The sequence below is a fragment of the Battus philenor genome, unplaced genomic scaffold (assembly GCF_028537555.1).
Source record: "Battus philenor isolate CCGP_79_NKW_IND1 unplaced genomic scaffold, ilBatPhil1.0.hap1 SCAF_2, whole genome shotgun sequence".
In the NCBI taxonomy this organism is placed as follows: domain Eukaryota; kingdom Metazoa; phylum Arthropoda; class Insecta; order Lepidoptera; family Papilionidae; genus Battus; species Battus philenor.
The window spans coordinates 14,720,958-14,742,348 of record NW_027181682.1 but is presented as its reverse complement, the minus strand read 5'-3'; the positions used below and the strand labels follow the sequence as shown (position 1 = coordinate 14,742,348).

Sequence of the window (21,391 nt, the reverse complement as noted above, 5' to 3'; positions counted from 1 at the left end):
GAAAATTTTATTCTGTTTTAAAAGTTTATTCCTTACAATTCATATTGATTGAATTTAATAACAAATTTGACTACGTGTCAATTTTATAGTATTATAAAAGTAATTTGATTCCATTATAATTCTGTTCTTTTGTTATTTAATGGTCATTAATACTATTAAATGGTTATTAATTACATTAAATATGATTTTAAAATATTTTATTGTTTTTTTCTTTGTGAATGTTTATAACGAATGTTACAAGGGTTTTTATAGTTTGAATATTACATTTGAAATAGCGTTATAAGTTTTTTGCAGTTTTTGAACATTGATATATTTCCAAAAATAACGACAACAGCTGTAGTCGGAGGGGCCCTTCGTACTGACCCTTAGCCTAGACACTCCCTGAAGAGTTCACCGAAGTGATCTATGAGCTAAGCGGCCTCCCAATCCGGTAAAATTGTATGAAGTGGGTCCGAGCTGTGATTCCTCTGGGAGCCCTCGAACTACTTTAAAAAAGGATTTAGGCTAGACTCACAGCGCCCTGCCATCTCAAACGCGCCGAATCTGTAAATGCTATTTTGGGCAGCAGTGACAGTCAGCTTTAATAAAAAAAATTGAGTTATTTCTTTTTGTGTATTCCCAAACTGATGCTATAGGAAGGAAATGAAACACGTGAATAATATGAAATTCAATATTATTTCGTTATGCTTTTATTAATACAATATATTTGCATACAATACACTATCGGTAGTATATAATTGATGACCAATCTCATCGAACAATGAAAAAATGATATTCATCAATTTTCGTTTAACATTCTTTCAATAAATAGCTGTATACAAAAACAATTATGTACAGGATAAGGCAGTACAATTACCACGTAAAGTGTGCCTAGTCTTATTTTAGCTATACAAGCAGTAAAAAATGGAAATTGGATAACGTTAAATGAATTATTTAAACAAATACGCAATTACTAAATCGCCTCGCTCCAGTCGATCAAATAATCACTAAAGAGTTAAATATTACAACGAGAAAGCACGATTAGTTTGTGAATATCTTAACGGGGATGTGTTTACCTAAGGAGGACCGCGCCGGCCGTCGCCCGCGTCCGGCACCCTCTCACTAACATATGGCAACACCGCCACCTGCCTCACGCGCGCCATCCACTAGCCCCGACTACGCTCCCCTCCTCCTCCTCCGGGGGTCTAAACTAAACAGCTACGCACACATTCACAGTTCTCAATTTCTTTTGTTACGTACACTCGAATACATTCAGTCTGATTCAACAAACCACATGTCGAAATAAACAGAAAACAATATTAGAATTAATTACAAGTTAAAAAGAAAGATTAAAAATACGTTTTTGACTTTTGAGACACGATACTCTTATACTAAAACGATTTAGGCCATAACGAGCTAGTGGCATGCGGCGAGTGGACAAGTTGTACAAAATTTGAACACCGACGCCTCAGACTGCCGGGCACACGCGACGGTTGAGCGGAATTAAAATTAAAAATGCGCAAAACAATCACAACGCTAACGCCGGAGCGACTTTGACGCCTAAAACTTAAAAAACAACCCTCGAATATCTTACGTAAACAGATTAAGAATAAACATCGAGCTAGCGACACAATCCTCATGACTATCAACTGCATTGGTTCTTTTTAATCTGTATATAAGATAACCATTCGCGAGTATTAAAACCTAACCAGATTCGAGCTCATTCTATCCCATTTAACTGTACCGTACGACGATACAGGCACCGATTTTGAAGCTGCTTCCAATACTTCGTATGTTCTGCAGTTTTATAAACAAAAGTAAACCGGTCGATATCACAGCGCACTTGCCGCCCGCAATGTCACTCGGTAACGGTGAGAACTGACGTCTGTAGGGTACCGATGGATTCTAAACAAAGGATCAGGAGCACATGAATAAAAGACGATCGATCCGAGCGCAGCCGGTGAACACTGGCACCTAATAATGCCCTACGAAGCGTTCAACTGAAGAATAATAAAGGCTTGACTCGAGTGCCGCCGGCGACTAGAACTTTATTAAATAAAAAACAAAACTTCAGTTTCGCTCGTGGACTAGCAGTCGCGGCGCGGCGGACGTCGCTCTATATCACGAGCGCCATGTCCTTCTTGCTGGGGAGCTGCACCTTCTTGCCTTGCCACAGCGAGTTGTGTATCGTGAACGCGTCGATGGTGACCGTCAGGTGCTTCGTGTGCACTTGCGAGAAGCACTTGCTGCCCGAGTTGTATCTGTGGATGGTCACGTATTTGTTAAGCAAAAATAAAAATAAATGTACCAAAGTAGGACGCCGGTGAAGAAATTACTAGCGCCATCTAGCATAGCAAGCCCGTGTACAAAAATGGGACGTCCTACAGCTGACTTGATCATAAGAATATAAAAACTGTGGTCAGAAGATAAGTATATAGTAATACCTCGGTCGATATATATAAGATATATAATGTAAATATTGAAGTCCGCAGGCATATAAAAGACATCTACGACTAATATTGAAGTTATTGTCGAAACCTTTTTACATCTTAATACAGACTATGGGTAACTTCGACGATTTTTAATTTATTTACAAAAATTATGAATTCTAATAATAAATATGAAAATTAACTCGAAACGCACAAACGCTGAAAATGTTTTAAATATTCCTATAGGCAAAAAACTTGTTCAACGTTCTCGGAGTTAAAAAATAATATCCACTGCCGGAAAAAGTTGCTGACAGACCGGTCTTTGTGGTGATCTTAGGGGAAGACCTATGCCTTGCAGTTTGTTGACTGACATGATGATGGACTACTGGACTGCGAAACATCCTGCAGCTAAATGATGATGAATATATACTGTTTTTTCTTATAGGCGAAATCATCATTATACGTGTTATGCGGACGGGGATGAGTTACCACCCGTGCATACATTTTTTATTATTATATACTTTTATTTAAACTTAAAACATGTAATGGCGGACTTGCATGCTTTATAGGAATTCTGTACCAGACAATTTATTTTGCCTTCACTCATATTTCTTCCTCAGATTTCAGACAAATGCAATGGCAGGTTTGACTTTAATGATTGCGTCGGAATTCAAATCAACCTTCGTATTTGAATTCGAAAATGCAACAATAATTTATAACTAAAAAGTATTGCGGTTGTAGTGGTCAGAAACATGTGATCGTTACAAATGTGATACTTGCTTGAAGAACTTGTCGAACATGCGGTCGTTGACGTGCTTGGGGCCGGTGCCGTAGAGCTTGGCCACGTTGTCGGTGTCGGGGCAGTAGGAGTAGAGCGCGCGGAACTGGCAGCCGGCGTCGCGGAACAGCACCAGGAAGTGCTTGCTCTCCGAGCGCGCGATCTCCTCCAGCACGCGCCGCTTGGCCTCCGCGTTCACGGCGCCCGGGAACACGCAGTACTCCACAGCGTTCAGCATGATGCCGCGATTGGACTTCGTCGCCGGCTGCTTGTACAGCTTCGGACCTGAGCGCAACGTACCCTCCCTCATTACCAACACATGTATATCTGTTTCTACTCTGTTATTACAAATCTATCCTTCAGATGTACTACGTGTGAATTATTCAAAATTCTAATTAACCCATTCGCTACGCGTGTCGCTTATTGACGTCATCTACATGTCTGCCTGTGTGTACACTTGACCATGAGTTCCCGATGTCTTTATTTTTAGAACTAGGATACTTGGAACTTGAACGATGATTTCAGCGGTGTTACTGCACGCACTGCCGTAGCGAAAAGGTTAAAAAAATTAATTCTCCATAATAAAATAAACAGTGTACTAGTAAAATACAAGTAGATTGTATTCCAACGAATCTTACGTCTACATTTAACAACTGATGGATGTCGATGGCATGATGATGAAGTGCCACAGTAACGTGTTAATTAAAAAAATAAAACTAAAATCTCTGTGAGTAAGCGGATGTAAGGAAGCGTCGGTCAAACAAACAGGGTTAGAACGTAGTGACAAATCACAAAACCATGCCTTATGTCTATGACTATAGAGTCTGTGTTGGCATGACATCGCGCGCTGGTGGAACGTGAAAGTGTCGGCTCGTGAGCTACCTACGTAAGACTAGAAAGATCTATGAACCTTTACGCCGTTCCCGATAGGATGCTTCTAGAACAGAACGCACAACTAATGAAATACTTTATCGTCTCACTTAACACATTCTATATGAACGACTACATCTCGTGCCCACTAAATTATTTACTGTTAATTTTAACTACAATCTATAGTTATTTTGTTAAAAAAATAACCAAAATGAATTCATTTTGATACTGATATATTTTATGAAAATATTTTATAAAAATTGATAAATTTTATAAAAATTGTCTTGTATATACATAAAAAATTGTTGATACCGTAAAACTACATCGATTCTACAATGAAGAACAATACTACTACTGGAGATTATTAAATGATGGCTTATATTTTAAACAAATTAAAGACCGAATCTCGTGGTCTTTAATGGTGACTTCTTTTTTAGACCAGAGACATCGCTGTTTAAGTGGCAGCGCGTAGAGGGCGTTAAGGTAGCAAAGCTAGACCCTCTAACTCTTTATTGGCTCCATAGAGTGATTACACTCAAAGGGACCTCGGCTGTCATACGTCGAATCTTCTAGATTATGTGGATTTTGAATGATTTACAATGCATCTTAATAAATAATGCACCAAAAAGTTTTACAAAATTTCTTCTTAAGTAACAAAATGGTGATTTTAAATCGTATAAGTATGCGCCAAATTATGTGGTCCCCGTGTATGTTTTATAGATTTATTTGCGGTCCTTAATAAGTTAAGACGGCCTGTAATGTTTCTATTTTTTGTATACAAGGGCGTTATTTAAAATATGGTTCCAAACATTATTAACTGCATAAAGGCTTTTGAAACTAAATAACTAGCGGGTTTAAAATCTTATAATAATGATATCCTAATAGATATACCGGCGCAACGCTCGTACAAGTTATTAGTCAATCTCCATAGCGATTAATTTATAACTTGTTATATTGTAACTCTTAATTTGTAGAGAATACTTCTAATTGTGTCAAATAATATTGCGACACAAATGCTACAAGTGGCAGCACTATCGTAGTTCACAAGTTATTACATGTTCATTTGGTACCTTAGTTCCTAGATAATTTTGTTGTACAATAATAAAGTTTTCTTTGAAAGATCAACATGTCAAAATCGTGACGTCACGCTTTTCAAAAGCACCTGTGACTACTACTGTACTCTTACAAATATAAAATAGTTTCGTGTATAAGTTTGTTTGGGCGAACTCACCGGAGTAGTCCATGATGGAGGAGTGCGTGGACGAGACGTCGGAGGCGTCGTCGGGCGGGGGGCGGCGGCGGCCGATGGCGGTGGGCGCACAGGGGGCGCAGGGGGCGGAGGGCAGCGAACCAGGCCCCGACGCCGGCGAGGTGGCGCCGCGCTGCATGCCGCGCATGCCCGGCGAAGCGGCGCGCCGCGGCGGAGTAGCGCGCCCCAGCCCCGAGTCTGGGAACGCGCCCACGTTATCATGCTACCCTATCGCCCTACAACCTACCTCCACATCCCTAAGCCTTCATTATTCTTGTAACGCAGCGATTACCAGCCCGTGGTACTCGTACAGCTAGGGATATGCAAGCTCTATCGCCCTACGCCTCACAACTTATCTCCGCACTTATTTATTTATTAGTCTTGTCATTCCCAAAACCTTTGGTATCCATATTCCTGAAGATATCCAAGGTCCTTGAAAATTATATTGGCAACAGCAGCAATACGGACAAGTTTAAACAGTTATATTATATAAACATTGTTACACCTTTGTTGTTACCACCAATACTGTTACCAATGGCTAGTAGTTAAAAACCAACTTTAACTTCAAAATCCACATCAATCAGAGCACATTTAAAAAACATCACATTTATTTTTTCTGCTAGTTCCTTTCCTCGTATAATTCACAAAAAGGTCATGGGAATCGAATCCGCGACCTGATATGGTGTAAATCCTGGTTTTAAATACCTTACTACTATATCTGCTCATATCGATATTTTATTTAATAAAATAAACATCAATTATTTTTAAAGCATTAGCGTACTAACTCATTTGGATATATAGAAGCCCCTCACCACTTTACAGTTTGCAATTATTTCGTAATGTTAACATCGTCCATTGAAGTGTTTGCGTTATACAAAAACAAATATTAAATATTGCAACATCAATGTATTTACAAAGATTTTTTAAAAGAAGTCTTATTCGTCGATGATTAAATTAAACATGTACCGAGTTAATAATAACGTTTAGGCATTAGGTATAACATTAGACTAGCATAAGAATAAAATTAGTAGAAAGAAGTAATATTTAGGTATTACGCAGCCAAGATCGACTTAGAAATCTAGTAATTACATTCGCCTATTTCTATATAAAATAATACAATGACATACTACATTTGTTAACGTTCAGAAAATTAATCTAATTTTATATATTAATTTACGTAAAGGACGGTATGTATTTAAATTCTTTTTCTAAATACCATGTACGAAAATGTTTATATCATTACACACATAAAACTATTTTGGCAAAAGCGCCATCTTTTGAGAGACTGTGGCAACGTAAGATATTCTTAATTTTCTATTGTTTGTATCAGCGCCATCTAACGGCACTGATAAAGAAATTATTTGATTCTATCTTAGCGACGGCTTATGTTGTCTACATTTTTAATATATATAATTAAATAAAAGGAATAACGTAAAATCAAAAGATTTTTATAAAGGTTTCAATGTTTCGAGCGAAGCGACACTATTCCTACGCTATGCGCAAACGCAAAATAAATTTTAATACGGCGAACTGAACATAAGAAGCCGAATTTCATAACAGTCAAAAGCAAAACTTTTTTAATACAAAGTAATTTATATACTTTACAATTAACATCTATATGTATATTAAGTTGAGTTTTTTATTTGACCCACGTATTTGTAAATATCCTTTACGTAGAAAAGTTGCTTATTTAAAAAAGTTACTGATATTAAAAATGGAATAAACGAATTATTTTTTATATTAGTCTACTTATTAACAACAAACGGCTATAGAAAACTTAGTTTAAAAAATTTCATTCAATCATAAATTTTGTAAAGGGTATTTAGAGTGTGCATAATCGAATCGTGTATATTAACTACGCAGTTAAAGTTGCGAGAGTATCTTAGTGTTCGTCTAACGATGCCACGCCAACACCAAACAGTAGATAAGATAAAACATGCATATACAGATATAACCTGAAAGAAATATTACCATATCCTTACATACAGATAATATATGGACCGTAACCAAAAAGTAAGATGTGCACAAGACAAGAAATATCACTCAGAGGAGACATTCTCTATGGATTCTTTAAGTCAATGATATGTTACATATTTTTATAATGTTACTGAATATTCTTTTTAGTTTAAATGATATTTTTTCCTTCTCTAAAATTCATTTAAAATAAATGAACATTTATTTTCGAGATGTTACTATTTGCTCTAGTTACCTCTTATTGTCTGAATACCTTCCAGTGCTTCCACGAGAATTTGAGTGAGTCTTTACATAAATATTTAATTGAATTGAGAGGAGAGGTCGCCATGCTCTTCAGTTGTTTGGGAGGGCGCTTTATACAATAACCTTGTACAGACTATTTAATAAGAAAAATATGATTATTTATATATCATCATAATTATTACATTTCAAGTATCGTATTAAATTATTTTAAAAATAATTGTCAATAGGAATGTCCCCTGCGGAGCGCTGCAACAAAAGTAGAACCCAACGCACCAAGCCAATACCCGGCAGTACCAACGTGAGAGAAGCCTGTACATCGGTGTTGATTCAAACGTGTCTTACCGCACAAGTTCATAAGAGAGCTAGATTTCCTCCCAGCCTTAAAGTTACTCTGGTAAGTGGAATATTTAGACCTTCCACGTGATGACTGAACTTCATCGTTCACACGCTCTGAAATGTTTCCTATAAATGTCATCGCGCAATCACATGCGTCAGTTATGGCGGCGCCACGGTTAACAATGGCACAGACGGAGCGACAACATGCAGCCAATAAGCACGCTCCGCGGTGTGCGTCGCATTCCTTTACTATGCGAGATGCACTGATAAATGCAAACAAAATTAATGCTATGTCGCGATATAGTCTCTCAAGGCAAATCTCGAATGACAATTACATTATATTACAGTAATGAAACAGGAACCAACTGATGCGCGGAAGGTCTAGAGGGGGGTATTTCGAAAATTTTGGATGAAGCTAATAGAAATAAACCGTTTGATCGATTTTAGTTCCAGTTTGCAAACTACATAAATAAATCGCCAAAAAAATAATAATACGTATAAAAGCGTAAATTTTGCATTTGAAGTGTATCTAAACCAATCTATGCGTTGCTGAAATAATACACATATATAAACCAATCGAGGATAATAAATAATAATTTCGAAGCTGCTACAAATAAAATCAAAAAGCACTTTATACTAACTATGGGATATTAAGCTATTGGACCTTCTCGTCGAATAGCACGTGAAAGAGCATTTTATTTATTTGCCACGTGTAAACTTTTTGTACGTATCACAAAAAGTTTATCACGTCATTTATCATTGTTATAAATACAAGAAAACACATTCAATCAAATCAAATATAAATTAAGTTAAAAGTTACATTTTCAAAAATGTGAGTTCAAAATAATTTAATGCTGGCAAAGTATGTCCGGGAAATTTGCTTTGATCGTGAATTTAATTTAAAAATATATTTAATGTACGTTATCATAACATATCCCCAGACATTTTACTCTAGATAATTATATTACTCCGCTTAAAATAGTAATATTTTTAAATTATTAGATTTTTAATATTATACAAGTTTAGTAAAATGTTTAGTTTACTATTTTGAGAGGAGTATAAAGAGAGTGGGCAGCGAAGCAAACACGCCGTGTTAGTTTTCGCATGATAAATATGCAATAATATCTTCAGCTCTGATTTATTATATTATAATCATTGCTGCTACATATGTACTATGTATTTAATTAATTCCATCATCATGTTAGCCGAAACAGGCAGACTGCAAAACATAGACTTTGACTATGTCATCGGTTTACCTGGGGGTCTATCTAAAAATTATAAATAATTTAATCTCAAGCAAAAGCTCGACATCATAGTAAATTTGATAAACAAAAATACGAATTGTTTTTTATGACATGCTATATGATGTAACCAGAGCTGAAGATACAAGGCGCTGGAGCTGGTCAAGCAAGCGGAGTGGAACTGACCTCGTGAGGTCTTGCATGAGCCGCGACGGCCTAACGCGCCGCTGGATGCACTGCCCGGGGACACGCCCCCGCGGTCTTCTACCGGCGACTCTGAAAACCATCGATATTTTATTACTCATAAAACATTTCAAGAAAAAAAAAACTTTAATTAATCTTAACTTAATATTTATCGATCGAAACACTATTGATTTTGCAATTCTGACTTTTGTAATATTAATAGTCGAATTAGGAATCGTGCTAACAATGATCCATAGACGAACGAAAGGCAAGTTGAAGTGGAAGGTTACATAGCGCGCAGAATATATGGCCGCTGGGGTCTTGACGTTTTGGAATCAAGCCGGCAAGTGCGATCTAGGACATTCGCTCACAAAGTGGTCAGACACTTTGATAAAGTCATTGACGACGGTGGATGCTTCTAACCGGTGTTATTGAAAATATACGAGGAAGCCATGTCCAGTAAGGAGCGTTATCTGGCTGAAACGATTATTTATTTTTCCCACTATCTGGACACAGCTCTAAGGAAGACGAAATGAGCTGCAATCCACAAAGTTGGTACAGAAGGCACATGCCATCATTCGAATCTTTCTGTCCTGGATTGGGTTAGGTTTCTTCTTGCGACAACAATCGATGTAACATTAATCACACAGTTTTTGGTTAGAAGGGAATTTAATTTTAACCGACGAAGGTAAAAGCAGTTCTTTACTACTGACCAACCACAGAACTAATTCTGAATTTATACAAAATATATTATTTTGTACTAGTCACCATTCATTTTTCAATAAATTACTGACCCTATGATTATATTAAAACATCTTTGTAACTTATTTGTCGTTTTACATAATATTAGGCCAAGAAAAGAGTATTTTCGCAATTAGAATGAATATACTTGAAATAAAAACTATTTGGTACAACTTGTATCTGGTATTGATAATATTAAAAAAAAACAAGTGTGTAAACTTTTTTCTAGATTATCAAGCTCACCAAGTCATCGAACAAAATAACATCTACATGGAGTTAAATGTAAAAAAATCTCTAAAAGTAACAATACGTTATATCTTGAATATTCATATTAAATGCAAAAAAAACTTTTTTTGCCAGCCTATTACAACATCAAACTAGGAATTTCATGCAATAATACATACACTGTAATTTTAATAAGCTATGAAAATTCAAAAGAAAGCGAGATTAGAGCGTGAACCTTCACTTATGAAACAGAATGAACTATTAATTCTTTTATAATTAAAAGTAAAGTACATCTGACTCTTTTTACACAATTATGAAATAATGTGTTTCACCTATAACAATAAAAACATTTATTAACAATTTTGGTGTTCTACCATGATCCCCTATTTTTTTTATTTATCATTTTGACAGTGCTTACAGTAACTTATCTATACAACAACAAAATACATTTGGGGGATACAATGACCCTAGGTTTTGGTCTAGTCCAAAATAAGAGTGCACAATTATTATATTTGAATTTGGAATGTACATTAATTTTATTTATTTTTTATAATTGAAACAATTTTTTCGTTAAATAAATACTTCTTACCGTGTAAAAAAAAAAAGAGTTGGATGTAGTTGTACAGGAGTTCGTTCGTATCGGTTCATTTGCATGAAGGCTTTGTCCACTCACCTCTGTAGAGGCCGGCGCGCTCGGCGAGGCTGTCCTGGGAGCCGCGGTAGTAGTCGCGCCGCATAGTGCCGCCCGCTGCACACACGCACACGTACAGCCACACGCACACACGCAAACGGGACAGGAATGGTGAGAGGTCATAAAGCACATAATTGTGAGCGTTATCGCTTGGAAATCGGTGCAATTAATTATTAAAAACAAAATTGTAAATTAATTTAAATACACCATTGTGTGTTTATATGTTCAAACAAATTTTATTTACTAGAATGTCAAATTTTAAATTAAAATTTCTCTACTTAAGCAAACATACATTCACATTGCTATTTTTAACTGACAAATGCATTCACCGCTAGAATTTTCAGCCTTATCGGATCTTTCGTTACCGCTACTAAACTAGAAATTTACTCTAGTGTACTAAGCTTAAACAGTTCTTAGGGTAATCTCAACTAAAGCTGTCAATTCCGTCGGATCAGGAGTTCGCAAAGTGCTTAGTTAGTTACAGCATTTGTAGATGCGCAAGGAATCGTGGGAACTGCAAGGTTCCCGTTGGCGACCACGAGCTAAACGAAAAGCCTCCCCCCTCCTTCCCACTAAGTGGACCGACGGGATAGCGAATGTCGCGCGAAGACGCTGAATGCGAGCAGTGCCGGATCAGCGATTTGGGGGAGGCCTATACTTATCAGTGGGTTTCTATAAGCGGACATGAATTAAGGTGTCTTACCCGACAAGTTGGTGGCAGAGGGCTGCTTGGCGAGCATGCCTTCAGCCGCGTGCAGGGCTCCGGAATCGACGTGTATGGTTTTAGGACGCGCGCGCGCCGGCTTGCCTCGCAGGCGCGTGGTACCACCCCCCATGCCTGGACCGCCTGCCGGATGCCCGCCAGTCTTCAGCGTCTCCAGGAATTCGCTTTTATCTAACACTTTACCCTGGAATTAGATTTTTATAATTGTTTACTATTTCTTACTTACAGGTATGTATGATCACTGTGAAATATGTTACATTAATTTGTTTTTTTTTTTTTCTATTAGAATGCGACAGGCTAATAACTACTGGCAGTTCAAAGTCCGCATGTACAAATAATAAACAATAATTATTTCATACGTAGTAATCTGAATTTAAAAGTTTTTTTTACATCATCATTATGTTTACTATTTTTAAAACATTGATTTTTGGATAAGGTAACAAACATAATATACATTATTTGATAGCAAATTGATTATACATTCACCATTTTTCACTACGCCTCTTTTCTAAGAACCAAAATCACCGAGGTAGTCTGAAGAATTGCTTGTCTGAATGAGCTGTGGGCGGGGCATATCGCTCCTGCAACCAATGGTCTTTGGGGTTCTCCAGTGGCGACCACGAGCCGGTAGACGTGGTGCGGGTAGGCTCCCCACTCGGTGGACCGACGGCATAGTTAAGATCGGGGGAAGTCGCTGGATGCGGGCAGCTCACGACCGGTCATCGTGGCGATCTTTGGGGGAGGCAAATGTCTTGCAGTGTGCGTCCATCAGTAGAAAAGAAGAAGTATGCAGGATAATAGACGCCGCGCCTTTCCTACTTCTTTCAATCCTGGTCAACCCATGACTCTAATCAGTTTTTCAATGCTGGTGATTTAGAGTGCATTAGTACGTACCTCCCGCTCGGCCTCTTCGATGGCTTTCTTGAGCTTATACTGCTGCAGAATGGCTTCGCGGCGGCGCGCTTGCTCCTCCTTGCGCGCCTGCTTCTGCTCTTGTGCAGCTTCTTCGCGGGCGCGGCGCGCGGCGGCTGCGGCATCGGCCCGCGCTCGCGCCTCGTCCGCGCGCTGCCGCCGCTGCAGGGACAGCAGCATGATGCGTTCCTTCTTACGTTCCATTTCTTCTGCCGAGTTCTGAAATTGTGCAAAATTGTTGGAAATTAATAAAAAAAACCTTTTTAATCTCAGCAGTAACGTATCAAAAAAAACCGCTCATTAGCGCCATCTAGGGAACACTCAAAGCCATCACAAGTGGTGTGCGCCCACTCCGACTTTAGATCAACAATTCTTCGAGCTACGTGCACCTTGGTTTTTCAACAGATATCCTCATTTTTAATTTGATCTCGCAACGAAGCCCTTCTCCATTCGTATAAAGACCTCCCTTGAAAGCGACCTGCATCCAGCCTCTTCCGACGAACTCAGCTAAGTTGCTTGTTTTCAAAGTGTATTATCAGTATGGCACACACAACGCGCGGTCTATATCCGAGAAACATATATCGAATATGATCGATTAACAAATATCCCTGCGCTTAACTAAATAAATATCTCTTAGAACATTACTATTAAGGTTAAGTACATTAGTTTTGATAACTACCAGTGCTGCCAAACCAATGTTCTGCGCTTTAAAAAGGCGCGGCGTGGTGGCGGTTGTGAAAGTAAAGTATGAACGCCACCGCGACCGGTCTACTGTCGGAACGGGGCGATCGATAGTCCTCCCTCTTTTTCGCGGCGCACGTACCAAAGGCGCGGTACAGCAATTTACTTTGATTTGAAATGAGCTTAGTAAGTGTGGTTGGTTACCGGGTCAGGGTTGAGCTCGCCGATGAGCAGCGCGGCGGGCTCTGCGCTGGCGGGCCGGTGCGGGCGCTCTCTAGGCGGCGTTTCCCTTCGCTGCGAAACGTCGCTAGCAGCGCCCGGTCGCTCGTCGGGCGCGCGTTCCCACGTGCGCTCAGGGCTGCGCTCGGGGCTAAGCTCCGAAGCCGAGCGCTCCTTCCGCGGCGAGCCGCGTTTCGCTCGCAGCGGCGGCTTTGGCCTCTTCGGCTGTTCGTTATCGAACGAGATGTAGAAGCCCTTCTCGTTCTGCTCGCCGCCCTCCTCCTGCTCCATGTGCTGGAACGAGCTCCTGTTCAGCGAGGGCCGCGTTGGCGACGGGATGCGGTACGTGCGCGTGCCCGACGATATGTTCAGTCTGTTGATGCCTTGCCGGAGCGCGTCGTCCTCCGCGTTGCCGATAAACGAAATGTTCTGCGGCTCCATGTCGTCCGGGGGTTGTATCGGGACGGGGGATTGCAGTTGCTGCAAGCTGACGGGTTCGGGCTTTCTGGAAACTTCCGGGAGCGATCCTTGCCGTTGCGGCGTCTTTGAGCGCCGGTGCGGACTCGACGCCAGGGGAGGGGACTGGGACACGTATTGACTGGGGTTTATCACAGTGTAGCTTAAATGATTTTGTGTTTCTCGAATATTTTCGGTACCGTTCTGATAGCGGTCGTTATTATAGTGCACTTGGAAAGGCTGGTTCGTCCTGTCGTGAAGGACGAAGCCCTGTGGGTTCCAGTTGCGCTCGGGCGGCGGTTGCGGCGACGGCGACTTCCAAGTCCTTTGTGATAGCTCGTGCTGCTGCTGGAACTGTTGATGATTCTGTTGATGGACCTGAAATACCAACATAAAGGTATTTACTAAAAAAACAAAAATTGTGCCATACAATTACTGGTGTCGCTTGAAATCGTCGTGCGTCGCTGACACTGTAGAGCGGCCATCAGAAGCGCATTACGTAGTCATCCTCATCATAACTACAAATAGATTTTAGTACAATATTGTAGAAACGACCCACACCAGACGTGCAAAAGCAATTTTGTGCCAAGTTCATTGCTGGTTGTGACTTCATAACATGATATCAGAGCAAGCAGAGAGAATGCTTGTTAGGTGCAAGGTTATTGGCACTTGCAAAAATGTAGAATTACTGCAACAAAGCGAAACAAGTTTCATAAACAAATAAAACTTTACAAAAAATCTTAACTCTTACTCTACTTTCAAAGTTTTAATTACGGAGTGTTTTGATGGTTATTAATATATTCGTTTTTTATTCAACGATATATCAGACGGCCATTGAATATTACAAAAATATTATTCTAATTCATTGCTTAATACAAATACTTTAATGTCCAGTACAATACAGTCTTTATTGATGAGAGCTGCTCGGATTGGGTTGTAACTCCTGGTTCAGTTCAGACACAAAGGCTTCCGATAGAGCCAAACCCTAACTTAGTCGGCTGCTATTACCTGGCTGATAACACTACTAGCACTTTGGAAGAAGACACTTCGTTAAGGCAAGAAAAAAAAGTAGCGGACGAAACTTCAGCAGCGCTTATATCTAGTAAGGACCTTGGTGTGACGAGCGCCATCTCAAACAATAGTGAATGTTGACGGACATGTTGGTATGAGGCGCGTGTACCTGCCAGCCGCGTAGTTCCGTGTTCTCTTGGTGCATCTGCGCATGCTGAGCCCAGGTGCGACGTTGCGGCAGCGCGGGCCCGTCGTGCAGGTAGAACTGGCGTGAAGGTTCCTCGGTCTCGCGGTATCCCTCGTAACCGAAGTAGTCGCGAGGGATGTGGGGCGTGGAGCCGAAGCCAGACGCCAGCCCGGCCCGCGACACGTTGTGCGCCGAACTGAACTGGCTATGCTGCAATGTGCGCCCCGGGGGGTTACTGTGCGCCGGTGGATGGACCAAAAAATTGGAAGGGATTGCTCACGGAACGTGCGAAATGGAGGATTAGCTCAGCTAAATATAACTTAGAGAGCGAGTTTCAGAGTGGAATAGAAGCTTGAGTATATGCTGTAGAGATTCCGCAGTGGGTTATCGAAGCAAGCAGGTGTTTTATTTAGGCTTGTTGCATATATTTCAGTTTAAGCAATATGAAACTCCCATAACTTACAGTTAAAACTTACAACAACAATATCACACATTGCTGTGTTAAGAAAACAATGAATACGTCAAAGATATTTATTATAACAGTAATTGTAAAAGTGGTCAAAAGAATTATATTTTTAGATGTGTTTCACACTCACCAACTGCGGAATGTTCTGTTGAATTTGCTGTTGGTAAGGTGACTGTGGAGGCTGGACCTGCTGGAACAACTGCTTCGCTTGCTGTTGCTGCAACTGCAACTGTTGCTGCAACTGCTGCTGCTGTTGTTGCAGCTGTTGTTGCTGCTGTTGTTGCAACTGTTGCTGCTGCTGCTGCAGCTGTTGTTGCTGCTGCTGTTGGTGCTGTTGTTGTTGCTGTTGCTGCAGCTGGCTCTGTTGGCTGGCGAGGCGCGCGATGTCGCTCTGTATATCCTGCAGGCTAGAGTTCATTCTGCAATAGTTAGACACTGGCTATGTCGATTGTTGTTTTTTACATTTAGATTTTTCATTTTTATACGTAATTGACTTTTCTATGATAGAACAAATAGAATAGCTGTTTTCCACCACTGGGACGGAAACCACGAAAACGAAGTTCTAAAAGCACATGCACAAGTTTATCAATATTAAATTGATAGAAATGTCATTACTAGTGTAATAAGAATTAAATATCATTTTTAACATATGAATAATTAAGTATCATTTGATTTCGATTAAGGACATTTTTATTTACCTTAACTTATGAACTATTATAGCAATTTAATTATTATCATTCCATTTAATTAAAAAATAATTAATGATAAATAAAAAATAAATATTAATCTTACTTTGCAATAGACTGTTGATACTGCTCTAGGGCTATGTTCTCTGCAGATTGATTGGGAGGTTCCACTACCATTTCCTGCAAAGGGATAAGTTAAAATTAAATTAAAATTAAAACGGCTAATACGAATTCATCATCATTATTTTAGACGTTGGACGCCCACGGCTGGACATAGACCTCTCCCATTCATTTCTAAGGGTGGGATGAGGCTTTCATATAGTGTCTTCAGATGACCTTAACAAGTTATCTATCTTATATGTGGACGTCTTATGTTTCGCTTAGCGGTCCGTCACTTTTTATTATTAAGAATTTAAACTACATTTTGGTATAGTCATCAAATGTATAAGCGCCATGCGAAGAATTAAAAAATAAAAATTTTGTATTTTACAATAATGGGACAGGTGAAATATTAGGTTTTTAATGTAAATAAGTAATTAAATTATAACTTAGAAAATTAAATACAACCAAGCAAACACTTAGCGTTTATTACGAGTTCAAACATGCATTCAAAAACAAAAATTCATGCACACAACAATTTGGAATAAAAAGAAATTAATTAAGTAAATGATTAATATTATTATTTTTTCGTATAACTTATTTTTAAGGATGGCTATGTTTGTTGTAAATGACAAGAATTTACTTAAATATATTTGATCGCAACATCCCAATAACATTTATATGGTACATGACAAAAAATCTACAAAAACCCAACATGTCTAACAATTATAACATTCAGAAGGTATGATTGAAAGCAAATTGTTTAGCCCCAGTTACCTGTTTTTGGGGTGTCTCGTCCTTGGCATCATCATCAGCCGGCGTTCGCGCTCCCTTACCCTGCAACACGCACGTGCACCTCCACCGTAACAAACATATTGCGTGCGCGACGTTCGACGTGTACGCACGCACAAAAGCCCAGTACGAACGTAGCAACGTGCTCGTACGTAAATAGCGTACTCAGCAACGTACACGTACGTAACTGACGTATGCAGCAAAGCGCCCTTACATAAGTAACGTTTGCAGCAACGTGCCCTTACATAAGTGACTTTTGCAGCAACGAGCCTGTACGTAAGTGACGTATGCAGCAATGTGCCCTTACATAAGTGACTTTTGCAGCAACGAGCCCGTACGTAAGTGACGTTTGCAGTAATGTGCACTTACATAAGTGACTTTTGCAGCAACGAGCCCGTACGTAAGTGACGTTTGCAGTAATGTGCACTTACATAAGTGACTTTTGCAGCAACGAGCCCGTACGTAAGTGACGTTTGCAGTAATGTGCACTTACGTAAGTGACGTTTGCAGCAACGTGCCCTTACATAAGTGAATTTTGCAGCAACGAGCCCGTACGTAAGTGACGATTGCAGTAACGTGCACTTACGTAAGTGACTTTTGCAGCAACGATCTCGTACGTAAGTGATGCATGCAGCTACGTGCACTTACGTAAGTAACGTGTACAGCAACGTACGCGTTCGTTAGTGACGTACATAGCAACGTACGCTTTCGTAAGTGATGTACATAGCAACGTGTTGGAATAAGAATTACATACAAAAATTTTGTACGTACGTACACCCCGGACATTGCGCTTACAACCCATGCGTTAGTGTACAAGTCATACAAGTGTGACGACTGTACTGAGCGATTATTAGCAACGAATTTAAGAGATAATTATTATTAAAAAAATTAAAAAAATATCAAGTGTAAAAGTTCGAATTATTTATAAATAAAAATAAGCTAAGCTAAAAGTAGCCGATTGCGTTATTTTCGATGTAAAACTAATGCTTAAATATTGCTTTCAATAATAATGGATGGATTTCAAAATTTACAAATAATCGCACAGTGATAATTATATATTTATAAATTTATAGTTGATATTTATGATCTACAGAACGTGATGACATTACATCTTATCAATTTATATTACATTATGTTTGTTTTGCAACGAATTGTGTATCTATGAGTGTAATGTACATTAAAACAAAAAAAAATTGTAAAAATAATTAAATATTCACACTTATAATTTTTTCCATTGAACTCAAGGATACTGAAAAACCGGAAATTACTAGGTTAATTGAATTAAGTGTAAGTAATTATCTAGTTTAATTATCTCATTTGTAGCTTAAAATGTAATTCTGCTTGATATATTATATTTTTTACTATCAACATACAATATAACTTTTTAACAGCCTAGTGATATTGATATTTTAATAGACTAAACTGGCTAAACGTATAAAACATTGAAATTTATCAAAGATGAGTTATTAACAAAACTTGGAATAAAAAATTATAACAATATTGGCTATGTACATAAAATACGTATGTACTTCAATGTAAATAAAATTTCTTTATTCTTCTTGTAGAAGAAAAAATAATTGTTAACGAAAAAAAATGACTTACTTATTGGGTTTGATGAATTTATGTGATGCAAAATACTTAATTATTAAAAATAAACGTTGCAATGAGTAAGCCGTTAAAATACATTGCAGCAGATTTAAACTGTTCAGTACTCTATTTCTAAATTTTAAGCGTATGTTTGTATTCTGTATGCAAAACTATACTTTACATGAAATAATGTTTTCAATCAATGCATAGTAGTAAATAATGTAATCGATATTGCCTCGGTAATTGAAAAAATACTTCAATAATTTATATTAAAATTTTCTCCGATGAAAGCTGTGTAAGCGAGTACGTAACTGTGGCAAACATTCAATTTGTATAAAACAAAATAACGAATCTGATATGGGCTACGTCTAAATAAAAATGGTCGATACTTTTAATCGGCCACTCACCAAGGAGGCCAACTGGTATTGCAAAAATGCATCCTATTAAATAGAAAAACACATTTTACGTTCCGTTGCAAACAAATAGGTTAGAATAAAAAAAAAAGTTAGTTACACTGTTTGTACACCAACTTTCATAAAATATAATATGATGAATGCATTAATTATAATTTTATAAAAGAAGGTTATTTTTTGTGTACTTTGTTATAGTGCAAAAAGATATCATATCATTATTTAAAAAATAGCAATAAACATTCTAATTTTAAAATTCTAACAACCCAAACATTTAATAATTCAAAAAAAAAATTAGCTCACTGCAAATTTATATACTTGGTTTAAATTTAACTACAACTAAAACTATTTACTTTAATCGTGTCTGTAATACAGGTTTAAAACATATTCCCAAAACAAAAAAAAAACCCACACACATACAAAGTAGACACCAGTGCACAGATAAAGTAATTAATTTATTCTGCTATAATTTCAAACAACACTAAACTTCCTTCTTTTTAAGTAATTACAAAATTAACTCAAAAATATATATTTCTAAATTTACTGTCTGTGCAAAATCTACTTAACATACTTCTTCATATATACTAGCTACCACACCTAAGATCCCCAATATCATTTACTTCAAAATTATTATATTGCTAGACCATGCTTTATGGCCTATTATGTATCACATTCATTTTCATATAAATGTGAATAAATATCTAATTTAAATAACTTTGGGAACAACTATTTACGAAAGTTCTACTTTTTTTAAATAATTAACTGTTATCACTATGGTACAAAAATAATAAATAGTTACTATAAATACGGGTATAATTTATTATTAATGATCTTAAGGAACTGATCACAGCAGCTTCACTAATATTAAGAAAAAAAGTTATAGGATAACTGTCATCTGTGCTATCTTTATATATTACTAAGTGACTATATAAACAAATTCAAACAGAGCAACGATACATTTGCAGTGATTACCTTGAAACATGAAATATTATTGTTTTATTAGCTTTTTAATTACTTTAGCTACAACACTCTCGATCTAGTGTTTAGTTGTTGAGGTGTAGGAACCTACTTAGAGAACATATACTTAGAGAGCTTAAAGTACATACCCTGGTGACAGCTTGCAAGAAAGCCTGTTGGCCGAGCTGCTGACGTTGCCTGTTGACGGCGACCTCCATGCGCCGTTTCTCCTGTTCAATGCGTCTCCTCTTCTCCTCCAGCTTCAGTCGTATATTGTTGAGCTGCGCCGCCATTGCCTGCCCGCCGCTCGGCGAAGTCGCATCGTCGGATAGCTCGTCGCCGTCTGTACAATTTATAACATGATTGATTAGAACTAAATAATTTGAATATTGAGACTGTAGAACATTTATTTATAGTATTTTTATATATATTTATTGATTCTTTATTGTGTACGCTAGGACACGTTTAAATAATTTCAAAATAATAAACAAAAAAGTACAATGGGCGGTCTTATCACATGAGACAATCTCTTTAGTAAAGAAATAGCAGAAGTAGTAGAAAAATATGCATACATATATATAGCATACACTTATAATTAATAGGCTATAATAAATATTATAATTATAATACAATAATAAACTAAAAACGTCAAACTGACTTGGATCGCACTAGCCTCAGAAATAATAAAGAAACATGAAGAAAAAGCAATGAATTAACGAATAAATAATTTTACCCATATTCTAATAATAATAAAAATCACAAGATATAGGAATAAATGATATTTTATTGACAAAAATATAAATGAGCTGTCATAAAAGAATATTCAATTATTGTTATTGACAAATAGAACTTTAAAATGATGTAGCAATATACTGCTATATAGCAGCATCAACATCAATCAAATCTATATAGTTATACTCTTATTACATTTTTCATTACTTTTAATTCTTATATATAAGACAATGTCTAGAAGTGATTACTCTATAGTAAGGTTAGCTTATAAGTCTCTGATGCAAAGTTTTAATTCGTAAACAATTTTATGACGTGAATATGTAGGAAGCATGGTATTGTACTCTTCAGGCTAACATATTTCAAGTAATGTATTAATGCTATGGTTTAAGTTAACTAGTGTCGAATCTTAAGTTGGCTGCAGTCTATTACTGACTAGTTAGTCCAATATACGCGTTTCTTTCACATTATGGTCCTGATGTTTTATTTAGCTAAATTCAAACGTGAAAATCTTGCAGATGTTATTATTTATATTA

General features: G+C 37.7%; 1 protein-coding gene across 6 annotated transcripts in view; it reads right to left on the bottom strand.

Annotated features, from left to right (window-relative positions):
• Positions 1 to 682: 682 nt before the first annotated feature.
• LOC137922450 (patronin-like) overlaps positions 683 to 21,391 on the bottom strand; it is a 99,549-nt gene continuing 78,840 nt past the window's right edge. For 3 of the 6 annotated variants that reach the window (XM_068765447.1, XM_068765443.1, XM_068765445.1), the window contains 14 exons: positions 20,276 to 20,469; positions 17,158 to 17,217; positions 16,388 to 16,461; positions 15,726 to 16,014; positions 15,112 to 15,339; positions 13,461 to 14,309; positions 12,558 to 12,794; positions 11,643 to 11,847; positions 10,922 to 10,996; positions 9,286 to 9,375; positions 7,865 to 7,972; positions 5,288 to 5,503; positions 3,189 to 3,471; positions 683 to 2,240 (listed from right to left, as the gene is read on the bottom strand). In XM_068765447.1, the coding sequence (XP_068621548.1) occupies positions 2,096 to 2,240; positions 3,189 to 3,471; positions 5,288 to 5,503; positions 7,865 to 7,972; positions 9,286 to 9,375; positions 10,922 to 10,996; positions 11,643 to 11,847; positions 12,558 to 12,794; positions 13,461 to 14,309; positions 15,112 to 15,339; positions 15,726 to 16,014; positions 16,388 to 16,461; positions 17,158 to 17,217; positions 20,276 to 20,469 (3,053 nt within the window). In that variant the 3' untranslated portion in view covers positions 683 to 2,095. The remainder of the gene's footprint in view (positions 2,241 to 3,188; positions 3,472 to 5,287; positions 5,504 to 7,864; positions 7,973 to 9,285; positions 9,376 to 10,921; positions 10,997 to 11,642; positions 11,848 to 12,557; positions 12,795 to 13,460; positions 14,310 to 15,111; positions 15,340 to 15,725; positions 16,015 to 16,387; positions 16,462 to 17,157; positions 17,218 to 20,275; positions 20,470 to 21,391) is intronic. The other 3 variants (XM_068765441.1, XM_068765446.1, XM_068765442.1) reach the window with 3 other exon arrangements.